The sequence below is a fragment of the Gavialis gangeticus genome, unplaced genomic scaffold (genome assembly GCF_001723915.1).
Source record: "Gavialis gangeticus isolate Ggan-Ray unplaced genomic scaffold, GavGan_comp1, whole genome shotgun sequence".
Taxonomy (NCBI): domain Eukaryota; kingdom Metazoa; phylum Chordata; order Crocodylia; family Gavialidae; genus Gavialis; species Gavialis gangeticus.
Window position 1 is genome coordinate 4,465,029 of NW_017729015.1, and position 12,077 is coordinate 4,477,105.

At 50.7% G+C, this 12,077-nt stretch overlaps 1 protein-coding gene across 2 annotated transcripts in view; it reads right to left on the reverse strand.

Annotated features, from left to right (window-relative positions):
• Positions 1-377: 377 nt before the first annotated feature.
• Positions 378-12,077, reverse strand: part of SERINC2 (serine incorporator 2) — a 35,270-nt gene continuing 23,570 nt past the window's right edge. The window contains exons 1-9 of one of the 2 annotated variants that reach the window (XM_019512127.1): positions 11,720-11,900; positions 10,157-10,344; positions 9,069-9,148; positions 6,713-6,850; positions 6,011-6,180; positions 4,254-4,344; positions 3,290-3,425; positions 2,363-2,575; positions 378-691 (exon numbers count right to left, since the gene is read on the reverse strand). In XM_019512127.1, the coding sequence (XP_019367672.1) occupies positions 553-691; positions 2,363-2,575; positions 3,290-3,425; positions 4,254-4,344; positions 6,011-6,180; positions 6,713-6,850; positions 9,069-9,148; positions 10,157-10,344; positions 11,720-11,755 (1,191 nt within the window). In that variant the 5' untranslated portion in view covers positions 11,756-11,900 and the 3' untranslated portion in view covers positions 378-552. Of the gene's footprint in view, positions 692-2,362; positions 2,576-3,289; positions 3,426-4,253; positions 4,345-6,010; positions 6,181-6,712; positions 6,851-9,068; positions 9,149-10,156; positions 10,345-11,719; positions 11,901-12,077 lie in introns of those variants that run through there. The other variant, XM_019512128.1, reaches the window with a different exon arrangement.

The window sequence follows — 12,077 nt, forward strand, 5'->3', positions numbered from 1 at the left end:
TTTGACTTGACTCCTCTGTGTCTTTGCTTTTGGAAGACGTTCCGTTAATCAGGGTTAATGTATACCTGCACATTCACACATTTTAATAATTCACCACTTAAATCTGGTACCCATAGTTATGGTCAAAAGAAACAGAAACTGTTAATTTAAGATGTAACATGCTAAAGGTCTAGTATCAGTGGTGTAACACGCATATTCTAAACTTGTAATCTTTAAATCGCATTACTTTAGAGATCATCATTCATCAGCGAACTAAGATGCTAGTCAACACACACACAGACTGCAGTAGAAGCAGTGCCATATGAGGCTGGCTTCACCCACAAAGGGCAGGCTCTCTCTGACAGGCACTTTTTCCCTTTAAAAACAACAAGAAACAGAAAGGCAAAATCCTGAGGAACTGGTCTCAGTCCTAAAATGAGAGTCAAAGGGTAACATACAGCTTGGGAGAACCACAGCCCTGCTCTCCCCACAAGCCAAGAGCAGGGGGCCATCCCTTGGCAGCATGGTTCTCCAGCTAAAAGTAGCTGAGCTGTCTGACAGGCAAAGTCCTTTTCAGCTGAAGTCTCGATCTGGCAGTACAAGGGGGGCTACCAGAGTCCAGAGGTAGAGGAGGAGCCCGGCCCAGCTGGAAGAGATCTTTACCCACACTGCAGTCCAAGGACTACTCATGGTCTGGAAATGCTCATCAGGCCTGCAACACCAAACAGAAAATCCAAAATCAGATCAAATGAGTCACTGCAATATACTACACAGGGTGTTTCCAGCTAGAAACTCCTGCTTATTCCCCTCACTGCCCCCAGCTTCATAGATGCCTAACCAGCTAAGCCCTGAATCCATCTGGATAAGTCAATCGCCCAGGTCACTTGGGAACAAGGCAAAGATCCTGTTTACTTCTCTACATGTCCCAGTTTTGAGGCATCCCTGTAATTAAACTGTGACTTGTGCTCAAGCACCAGCATCTCTGTTGGAAGGGATCACTCCTCACTGCACAGGCCAGCTCTACGTCCCAGTGGCCTGGGGAACTGAGGAGAGGAAATGTCTGCCCCCACTCTGCCTTGCAGAATGAGTGCTGCTCTGTGGAGAGTGCAAGCTGGATCCTGCTGAGCGGTGAAGGACAACTGGAGCTTGCTCTGACTCATGCATCAGCACCACAGGGGGTCTGAAGGCAAAGTCACTGTGCTGCACCGTCAGGGCAGGTGAAGGGTAACCGAGCGCTGTCACTAGAGCAACCAGTGCTATATAAATAGCAAAAGGAAGAAGGGAAGGGTGGGTGGAACGAGCAGTAATACAGAGCTCTGGAAGGAATGGGGGAGGCTGTAATGGCCAGATCATCCTAACTTGTAACTGGATCCTGCATTGCCACCACCAGCTCTTTCCCTGCCTTTCAGCAGACATTAAGCTCCTCTGCAAGCTCCCCTGGCACAGGCTTAGCAGAGTTCAGCTGAGGACACCTCCACGGATCCCGTCTGCTCGGATGCTGCTGCGGCTGCTGCTCTGTGCTGGTTACCTAGGCAACTTCATTACCAGCAGCAAAGCAGCAGGCGAGCCCAGGAGTCTGCCACTGACCACGTGCCCCAGCCAGTTCTGCTGCCCAGCTTGTAGCCACCATATCCACAGCAGCACAATGAAGGGGCTGGGGAAGCTGGGATGCCAAGGTGCTTTGCTTAGTCAAGCTGTCAATTATAACCAGGCCAAAATGTCTGCTAACTGCAGAGACCCAGCCCCATTTCCTACCAGGCCCTGCACTGTCAGCTTCGCTGGACAGGGCTGCAGGGACAAGGTGGGGCAAGCCAAGCAACCTCAGGCTTTTCTCCCAGCAAAACAGTACTGTAGGCAACCAGAGGCAAATTCACTCCACAAGAGCAGCAGCAGCAGGTCTGTCAAACATACACAGCCTCCTCCAGCACCAAGGGCCCTATGCTGCTCTGCTCTCTGGGGGAATTTCAACTTCAGGAACCCCTTCCCCGGTTAGACAGAGTGGTGGCTCCTGCATTGGAGTCAGCACTATCTTCACATGCCTGAGGGGCAGGCAGTGCTTTTTATTCCACCAAAAGCAAAGCTTTTAATGAAGGGAGGCTACTGCTTAGCCACCTCTGACAGATGGATGGGTCCCTTGTCTATTTGTGCCTCAGCTCCTCCATCCCAGACAACTACAGGCTAACCTCACCAGGAGCAGGTCACTAACTCAGTCTGGGACACAACAGCTACAGCTTGGCCCAGATGCAAACTCATTAGGTACCAAGTGACTTTTCTTGGGTCACCTTGAGCTGGGAGTTGAACCCCAGTATCCTCACTCCTATACCAGGGTCCTACCCACTGACATGTCACTCCCAGGACACAAAAACACTGATGGAGCACACACCTGTACCAGTTTGTGAGCGTCATCATGATGTAGAGGGAGGCCAGGAGGAGGCAGAGGTGGAAGAAGCTGTAATTGTAGGACACGTTGTCCTGCTCGTTGTCATAGGCCCGGTGCACGCCATCTTCCAGGCTTGTCCCGCCGCTGCCTGCTGCACCTGGTCCTTCCTCGGTCAGCATCATCTTATTCACTTGGGCGTGGTCCGAGGAGCGAATGCTGGGAACAGATGTGGGAGATGGGTTGAATGCAGGGCAGACAAGCTGGCAAGCTCTGTATTAATACTACACCTAGTCCAACACACAGACAAGTTAACCTCCTGCCAGGCTGCCCCTTTGGCTTACTATCTGAATGGAAACATCAGCTAAGGTCCACTGCAGGCCAGATTCAGCCCTTGGTTCCATTTGACCTGTCCCTTCCATGCCCTCCTGGCTTCAGGGCTGTTTCTAGCCCCTGAGAGCAAGTGTTTTTGGCAGCATGACCCTTCACAGAAATTAGCAGGCTTTTATCGTACATTGCAGTACAGACAAGAGAGGAAAATCGCAGCAAGTTAAAAGGGTGTGAAGCTTTACTGTGTGCTAGCTGCACTGTGGCAAGTGTCTGTGTGCCTGTCGTCCCTGCGGCAAGTGAAAGCTGGGCAGCAGGACTTTAGCAGTCAGCGAAATACAGTTAAGCTACTGCAGTTGAGCTTTCACTTAAATGGACATGTGGACAGGCACTTGGGTGGAGCTGATGCAGAGAAAGTCCCCCATCTCCTTTTAACTTGCTGCAATTGTTTCATTCGTCCCTGCCCCCCAGAAGGGGTACCACGTGTGAGGTGAGAGGCAAGGGCTCCTATGAGCCCTCATGTGAGCTCGGGCTACAAAAGACTGAACATGACAGTGATGGACAAAGACTCCAGTCGGACATGGCAGAAGCACCCTGGATCCTCACCTGATGAAGAGCGTGCACAGAACAAAGATGATCAATCCCACAATGCTCGGGGCATCCCACCACATGGTCACATGCCCCTCAGCCACTGGGGTGGCTGTGCTGTTCCTGACCAGGAGGGTGGGGTTACAGGATTTGTCTGTAACAGATTTCAAAATAACAATATAAAAAGCCAGAACCTTTCCAACTGCTCAGAGCCAAGGCCTCTTTTCATACAACATGACCTTTGTGGCCCAGAGCACTCCACCCTTCTGCCCCCGCCTCCCCCCAGCACTGCAGAAGTCCCAGGGCCAATCCAATGTCACTTCACATGGGGACCTGCCCCCAAGGGAAGCTTGACACCACATGCCTTTAATGCAGAGGATTTACCCCCACACCTCCCAAAAGGTCTCCAAAGTGGCTCCCCTCTTCATGCTGGTGGAGCAAGCCTCAGGTCACTGACCTACCACATGAGCACTATGGGCTGGCACAAAAGTCCAGACCGGACCTGATGCCCAGAAACAAGGGAAAGCAGGACCTGCAGTTACAGCCCAGAGACCACAGGAATCCTAAGGATCAGAGAGGAGCAAAGGCTACTCTTCATGGATCTTTCTGGCTTGAGCTCTCATCTGTAACCAGCTGCAGTGGGCACAGTGAGGAGCAGGAAGCATTTAAGTTAACTAATACAAGTGAAAGCCAGACATGTAGGAGACCCTGTAGATGTTGGGGGTGGGAAATGACCAGGGAAGAGAAAGCCAAGAAAAGCCAACACTGCTACATTGGAGGATTGTGGGGGGAGCATGTGGTTACCAAGACCCCCAGCAACCTACACAGGCCAATCACCCACTCTTGCCAGTGCTACCACCCCCAACCCCCATGTCCAGCCAAGCAGGTTGGCTGAGCACCTTGCTCTGACAAGTCTGAGGCTAGGATTGGTACTGTTTACTTGGGATATCAGCCAGAGGCCCTCAGGGCCAGTTTCACTTACTTGGCACATTGGCCAGGGCCGACCAGGTGATGAACATGGTGTAGAGTGTGATAAGGGAGGCCTGCAGCAGGCCCGAGTGTGGCTGAGCATCCTGCAGAGAGGAAAAGGGGGTCATTAGGGCTGTATACCCTGTACAACCAGCTGCATAGCACAGAAAAGCAAGCAGCACTAGCATCTGTACTGGTACTGTGTGGCCAGGTCAGTCAGCAGCAATGTGACAGCTGAGGCAATCCAGGAGGAAAGAGCATTCTGCTGCCATGTAGTGCGGCTGAATGCCACCAGGCACAGCTAGGCTGGCATAGCTCTGCCCAATGGGCCCCAAGCAGCTGGGCTGGCACCTGCCCCACAGATGCAGGGGTTTGTGAGAAAGAGATAATAGCAGCTCAAATCTGCATGGGATGTCAAGCTTTGTTTTTCAATGCAGGAATCATTACACTGGATCAGAGCTGTGATACATCCAATCCAGTCTCCCATCTGGGACAATGACCAGGGCCAGATTCCTCAGAGGAAGGCACTAGTGCCCCTGCAATAGGCAGCAATGGGGTAACCTATCTTGCAGGCATGTCTCTTCTTGACCCCCAAGCAGTTAGCTGCTCACCTATAGCCTAAATCCTCAGGGAAATAGATAAGGGATAGAACTATCATATGGTACAACCTTCAATATGCTCATCAACCATCCACATAACCAATCTTTCTATGGATCCTGCCAGCTGTTGGCATCAGTGGTACTTCAGGGCAGGAAGCTCCATGCTGGGTTAGTGAAAGGACTAAACAATGTTGCTATAGGTCCCTGGCCATCCTGTGGTTCCACGAGCCATAGAGTGCTGAACAGCTGGAGATGCCCCAAATCTGTGTGACCTGAGCACTTCAGGAAGCTACACAAAAGTGCAGTTGTATAAAAGCAATCGGGGTCAGCTTACAGCACAGTTCCCTATCATACAAAGCTGCCAACATCTGTGGGAGGGGCTCCCTGCTCTCTACCTCCTTGTCCGAGCTGCTGAACAGGAATAAGAGGCACTCCCTGCTGACGCGTTAACTCAAAACTCCTCATCTCAGACAACAGCACCCCTTACCTCACACATCAGAAGGAATGCCGTTGAGATCAGAGCTCTGCCACAGACTTGGGCTGAGTGATAAGAACTTGTCACCCTCTGCAAACCTGTACAAGGCCACATGCAGGCAGGGAGCATCCAGTCTGCCTCAGCTCACTGCTCAGCTATTCGCTCTGGCTGTTAAGTCAGACAAGCAGCCTGGTTGCTACCCCTGCAGAGTCCAGCTGGGGCTAGATGCAAGCCAGCAGGGCAAAGTAATCAAGGGAGCTGACTCCATAGCATAAAACAGGCTTCTGAGCATACTGCATTGACCCTGTACTGCAGCAGACAGCCAGCTAGCTCAACAAAAACAGGGCAGTTTAGCTCATCAGACTTTGCCTTATACAACAAGCTGGCTCCATTAGCAGAAATCAGGTTCTCTCTCCAGAACTAAGCCAGGGGTTGTGTTATCCAAGTCCAGGTTCAGCCATCATGGGACAACCCAATTTCAGATAAGGGGCTTGTTTAAAGGAAACCAGACTGGGCTCATCTGAGTTTTAATAACTTGCTGCCTTTCTAAAGTGGGCACGCTGTTACATATCAACCTGCCTTGCTGGTCAGCTGCAGTTCTTGATTTAATCACCAGATGGCACATGCACCCCAAAGGGGGAGTGAAGCAGCACAAGCAGTAGCAGAGGCCTAGGAGCATGCCACCTCCCTCCTCACCTGGATTTTGGGCAGGATGGACACCACAGAGATGATCACACAGAAGATGAGGTTGAGACTGATCAGCACCTTGTTCTCTGTGCAGCCATCATGCTTTGTGTAGTAGACATACAGCAGCACCACAGCTGTGATGGACGCTGCATAGAAGATGAAGGTGACGAAGAAAAGGCCTGGAGAGGACAGAGCAGAGAGGACTGAGCAACACAAAGGGGAAGGGGAGCACTTGTGGGGCTCTGTTACCCCCCAACTTTACTGTCAACTACTCTTAGAGCCCCAGAGGGACAGGGATTGCAGAGCAAGCACGCTGCCTACGCTGCAACCTGTCTGTAGGCACTTGGCCATTTTCTTTCACCCCACAAATATAGGGGAAAGAAGCATTAACATAAGGAAAACAGGAACCACTGGCAGGGTGTCCTTGGCCGACAGAGCATCTCAAACTTCCCAGCTCTTTCAGGGGGGCTGACGAGAGCCACTTCCACGTAGCAATCCCTGGTAACATCTCTGATGGCCAAGAACTCCAGAATCAACAAAAATGCCGAAGTGCACAAAGATAAAGATACGGACACAGGTTTTGTCGTACGAAAAAGGAAGGTCTTTCAAGTTGGATCAATTTAGGCTGCTGGGGCCATGTCAGTGTCTCCCCCACACCCCATTCCAAAGGAGAAAGACTTCTAAAGACTCCCAGCATCACTCTGTACAGACCTGCATACCAGCCTTTGGCATTGCCTTCGTCTGCATTGCGAAGCCAGATCTGACTCCAGGAGTGGGCAAAGTCAATCAGAAGGATGAGCTGGATGAGGATGAAGAAGAAGGAGCCCACCACACCGAAATAGAACCACACTGGATTGGGGAGGGGAAACAAAAATACCAAGAAGTAAAAAAACTAATTAGCACCAAAGAAATGTCTAACTTTATGAATAATGAGTCCATCGGAGATGGAACCAAAGAAAGATGCTTCTTCTGAGCAGCTCCTCTGCTTGAGCATTGCGGCAGTGGGATACCATCTCAGCACGAGTGATGCAGCACTTTAGAGCCAACATGCCATAGTGCATACTGTCAAAATGATCTTGGCAGGGGAATTAGCTCCCATGACTGCACACTGGAATTTAGCTGTCTGTCCTCTGGGACAAGGGAGAGACCCATTAGCTGAAGCTAATGTAAAGGGCTGGTCTATACCTGAGAGTTAATTTGCATTAAAAAAAGGAATGCATTTAAAAAGGGAAGTGGCTTTTCCTGAACCATGTGGAAACAAGCATCAAGATTCATCCAAGTCATTACTCCAGCTTCTGTCTTCTCAAGCCCCTTCCCCAGCTGCATGGTCCCAGTAACCCACAGTTGCCCCCGCCAAGAGCTCTGCTATCCTAGAAGCCTTTATCCCTCTGCTGTTGTTTGGCTCAAGGTAGGTAACACATTTGACAAGGCTAGTTCAGACACTGGCCAGGTGTTCCTGGATCTTCCCCTGTTATTTCTAGAGGTGCACTGGTACATTGGTCCCATATCAGATAGGCACCGATATAAGGAAGATTGACAATGTTGGCAAGCGGCTTTTTTTGGCTGATGTAGCTGATAATGTGGCCAGTAAATACCCCATGCATGCACGAAGCCACAGGGCAGTAGGCAGGAGGCCAGGAGCATAGCTTGGCAGTGTGGAGAGCAGCATGGGGCTGGTAAGTTAGTTGTGGGGGAAGGTATGGGAGGAGGGAAGAGGTGTGGGGGGGTGCAGATCAAGCCCCCCACGATGAGGGAAGGAGTGGGGTTGTGGCTGGTGGTGGGGCCGAGGCAGGGGCAGGCGCTGCATAGCCAGGGCAGGGCAGGACGTGGGATGGAGCTGCAAGTGGCTCATTCAGGGAGCACAGGGGATGGTGGCTTCCGCCGCTACGCACAGCCCAGGAGGGCATGGGGTGTGGGGTGCTCCCCAGATCTGCACATGAGGCGAGGGCAGGCTACCACTGCAGGCTGGGGCCGGGCTCTTTCTGGTGGGGAGGCTGGGCCAGGGTTGTGCTCAGGGCAGGTGGCGGGAGGGGGCTGGAGGGGCTATGGTGAATTTTGGGATGGCTATAGACCCCCCCCCCATAGCCAACCTCCCTATACCACCACTGCCAACCCAAAGGGAAGTCTGGACCCAGCGCCCCAACAGGAAGAGTTTGGTGCATCCTCCAGCCCCAGCCCACAGCGGCCATCTGCCCTTGCCCCACACACATATCCTGAGGCATATGCCCCACATGCCCTCCAAGAATGTGTATAGCAGTGGAAGCCATGCTCCCACCCCAAGACAAGCCACTCACAGCTGCATCCCACAATCTGCCCCACCTGCCTGTGCCCTAGCATCAGCCCCAGCCCCACTCCATCCCTCAGCGCGGGGGCCTTGATCTGCTCCCTCTATGCCCCTTTCCTCCCCCCACAACAGACTTACCAACCCGATGCTGCTCTCCAAGCTGTGAGGCTACATATATGCAATTGGATCAGTATTGACAGATCTGGCTCATTAAAAATCAGCCATCAGTATTAGCCCAAAAAATCTCTATTGGTGCACCTCTAGCTATTTGTGTAGCTGTAGTTCGCCAAAGCCCAGGAGTATATTATATCAGGCACTGTACATACATGAAGTAGACAGCCAAATGTATTTGGGACGTGTCCTGACAAAGCAGTGCACAAATTTGTGAAGGCTCAAGCTAATTAATATTAAAAGCTGGCCTAATGTGGACCAGCACAAAGACCAAGGGTTCATCCAGAACAGGAGGCAGTATCAGGGGGCAAATATAAAACCTCACGTTGCCCAGGTTAGAGGACTGGCCCTCCCATGTGACCCTGGGCACCCCAATTCCAGTGTAAAGCCTGAATACACAAGCATTTCACCAAAGCTTCAGACTAGCTAAAATGGGGTACAAGCAGACTGCCAAGAGAAGAGGTTCCACAAGTGAGAGACCTTCCCTGAAAACATCCTGCTATTCTCTTCAACTAACAGCAAAAGCAGCCCGTTAGCACAGCCTGAATGGCCATATTAAAGGTAACTTGCTGGCAAGTACTATTACATATCTATATGTCTGTGCAGGTTTACCTGATGTGAAGGAGCCATCAGGAATATAGAAAGCGCCCACGGTGATGCCAATCAAAATCAGGAACTTGAAAAACCAGAACCTGAATGCAAAGACAAGCAGCAAGAAAAAACTGTGAGAGCTGGGAAGGACAGCATGCTGCCCAGATCCACTGAGACAGTGCTACCCTCTCCTTCCCCGCAAGGACATGCCATCCAGGGACCACTCATGCCCCCTGGCATGAAGTCAAAGAGGAAAAACACACATTTAGCATCACTCAATGGACTCCCATTTATAGCACATGGACTCTCGCAGTCTAAGGAGGCTGCCCTGGCTAGAGTTAAAAATAACCTCCCCCCTCCTCTCCAGTCGCAAAAAGAGTTCCCTTAAAAAAATAATAAATGAAAGTCTGCTTTTATAGCAAGATGCTCTGCCCCCAACTTTCCAGGGGCCAGTAATGATACAGCTCTTAAACTGAGTGCAAAACTCACTTTCTTGCACCAACATCCATCAGAGAACCTAATTAAAGCTCCAGTCAGATTTTTATTTAATAAAGCAGTCACAGATCAATGGCTCCTACTTTCAAGTGAACAAGAACTAGCAGCAGGAGGCTATTACCCAACAACATTGACTGCTTCTACCCACAATAGCAGCAGGTTGCCTAGGGCCAGAATTGAAGGCATTTTATTTGGAAAGAAATTCCACCTAACTGCTATTATTAGACCTCACTCATGCAGCAGCAGCTGCCAAGATGAGAAACTGAAGCTCAACCAAAAGTTACTGCGTGAGAAAAAAACTATGCTAAACCCAAAGTAAACCCTAATCACTTCCACTGTAGAATAGCTGGGCCAGGCTCTGTTGCCAGGTTTAACCAAAAGAGGATTGGAAATCGGTCTCCCTGGCCTCAAAACTGACAAGACACTACCTGAAACTGGCCAGCAGGTGTCTGCTCTGCAGGGCATCAACAATATAATGCACACCAGGTGTTTTTTAAGTTTTTTTCTTTTCAAGTAGTGGTAGTATCACTAACTTGCTAGGGCATTTGACAGATGTGGTACTTTGGATGGAGGGATTAACACTTGCAAGACGCGACAAGTTCCAGGAGCCTCACCCGTTTTGAATGGCTGCTCTTGGATCCTTGCTGCTCCTCACGCATATCATGATCAAGGCAAACAGGAAGAAGAAAGCAGCCATGGCAAAGCCCATGCGATACACGGATTTATGACCCAGGAAGGAGTTACAACTGGCATAGCCTTCAACACCCAGGATCTGGCTGCCTCCTTTACAGAAGCCAGGAAGCTGTTGTAAGGAGAGAGAAAAGGATTCAGTGAGCCTTAGAGCCAGCACGGCCCTGCAGAGAACCGTTGTGCATCCAGAGAGCTTGAGCCAGGCCATACCCTGCTGTATCCACAGTCTAAACAGACACAAGAGACCAAGTGTAAGAATGGAAGCAGAGCTGCAGTGAGCTGGCCAAGCTCAGTGATGGAGCTGGGAAGGATCCAACACTGTGGCCGCCAGTTGCTGGTATAAAAGTGCCAGCAGCTATGCGCAGGCATGCCCTTTCAGGGCTCCATGCAGAAGTATGGCTACTTGCAGGGTCAGGAGCTTTTAGTGCTCAACAAGGTTAAGCAAAGAAACTGTATCCTAGACTAGAGCTTAAGGGCTCGTCTGTGCCACTGCAGACCCTGATAAGGATGGGACAGAAGATGTCCTGACTAGTGATGCACTCCAGACCCCAAAGTTCATCACTGAAGCTGCTCCAGGCTCACCCATGGTCACTGCCCAGCCTCAGGCACATCAGAGACTGAGTGGGCACTTGAGACAAACCTGAAGCAGCCTCAAGGGTCTGGAGATTGCCCACAAATTCTGGTGTGCAAGACTTGCTCAGCCCCATCTTTGCTGAGACCTACTGCAAGAGAGCAAGAGAGATTGCAAAACGCATCGTAGTTGCTCTTTGGGAGCAAAACATTCTAAGGATACCTTCCTGGCAAGAACTGCAGTCCTGCAGCCAAAAGCCCTGGAGGTGGAGGGAGTCCATAAACCAAGGATTGGCAGAGCCGTCTCCCTCCAGACCAGCTGTGAACCTCAGTCTGAAGATGGAGTGACCATATCTAGCAGCAGGGTAGTTGCATAGCACATTTTTAATGGATAGGGAAATCAACCATCGAAGCAACTCCTTAATAGATACGATGGACTCATCAGTTACAGTCACTGTTCAACTAGCACAGGCTAGATCAGGCTGGGGAAAGGAAATCAGCCCAGGTGGGCTGAGTTCCCCTCCCCAGCGTGGCCATACCCCGCCTAATCTAGCACCAGGAATGGGAAGTCAGCCCAGATGGGCTAATTCCCTGTCCCCGGCTGATCGAAAGGTAGAAACAGCCTCACTGTTTCAATGAAGCAACATGGAACAGCTGTTTTGAATCGAAATGAAATTTGATACGAAACACTGTTCCCTCGAAACTCAAGGCAAAACAGAAGGGTGCTGTTTCACACAGTCCTATTGACAAGTGCTACATATTAACATTTCTCTTTCAATGCATGGGAACTCAAATATTTACATCTCATTTCACCTGGTAAAGGACCCCAGCATCCCAAGTCCCAGTGTTTTGCTTCCACTTTTGCTCACTGGTCTCACCTTGGTAGGGAAGGGAAAAGCACTGTGGATGTTATTTACCTTGTATAAGTGGTTTTCCACACCGGGTATTATCATGATGATGGACACTAGTGTGCCCAGGAACAGGAAGAAAGTGAAGATGAGGCGGGAGATGGTGGAATTCCTCGTAGAAGGGCAGCAGCCACACAGGAGACAGGGAGCTGACCCACATAGGCATGACACCTGGGGAAAAGAGAGTGAGCTGAGCAGACAGCACAGAACGGGGAGATAATATAAGGCCCACCAGCCACTGTCCTCAGAAAGGTACTGCTTCTGGTTGCTCAGAAAGGGAGGGCTTCTCCCTTCCACCCCATGCCTAAAGCCTGAGGACCCCAGCATACAGGGGAAAGGGGTACAGTTTAGACACACCTTAAGGGAC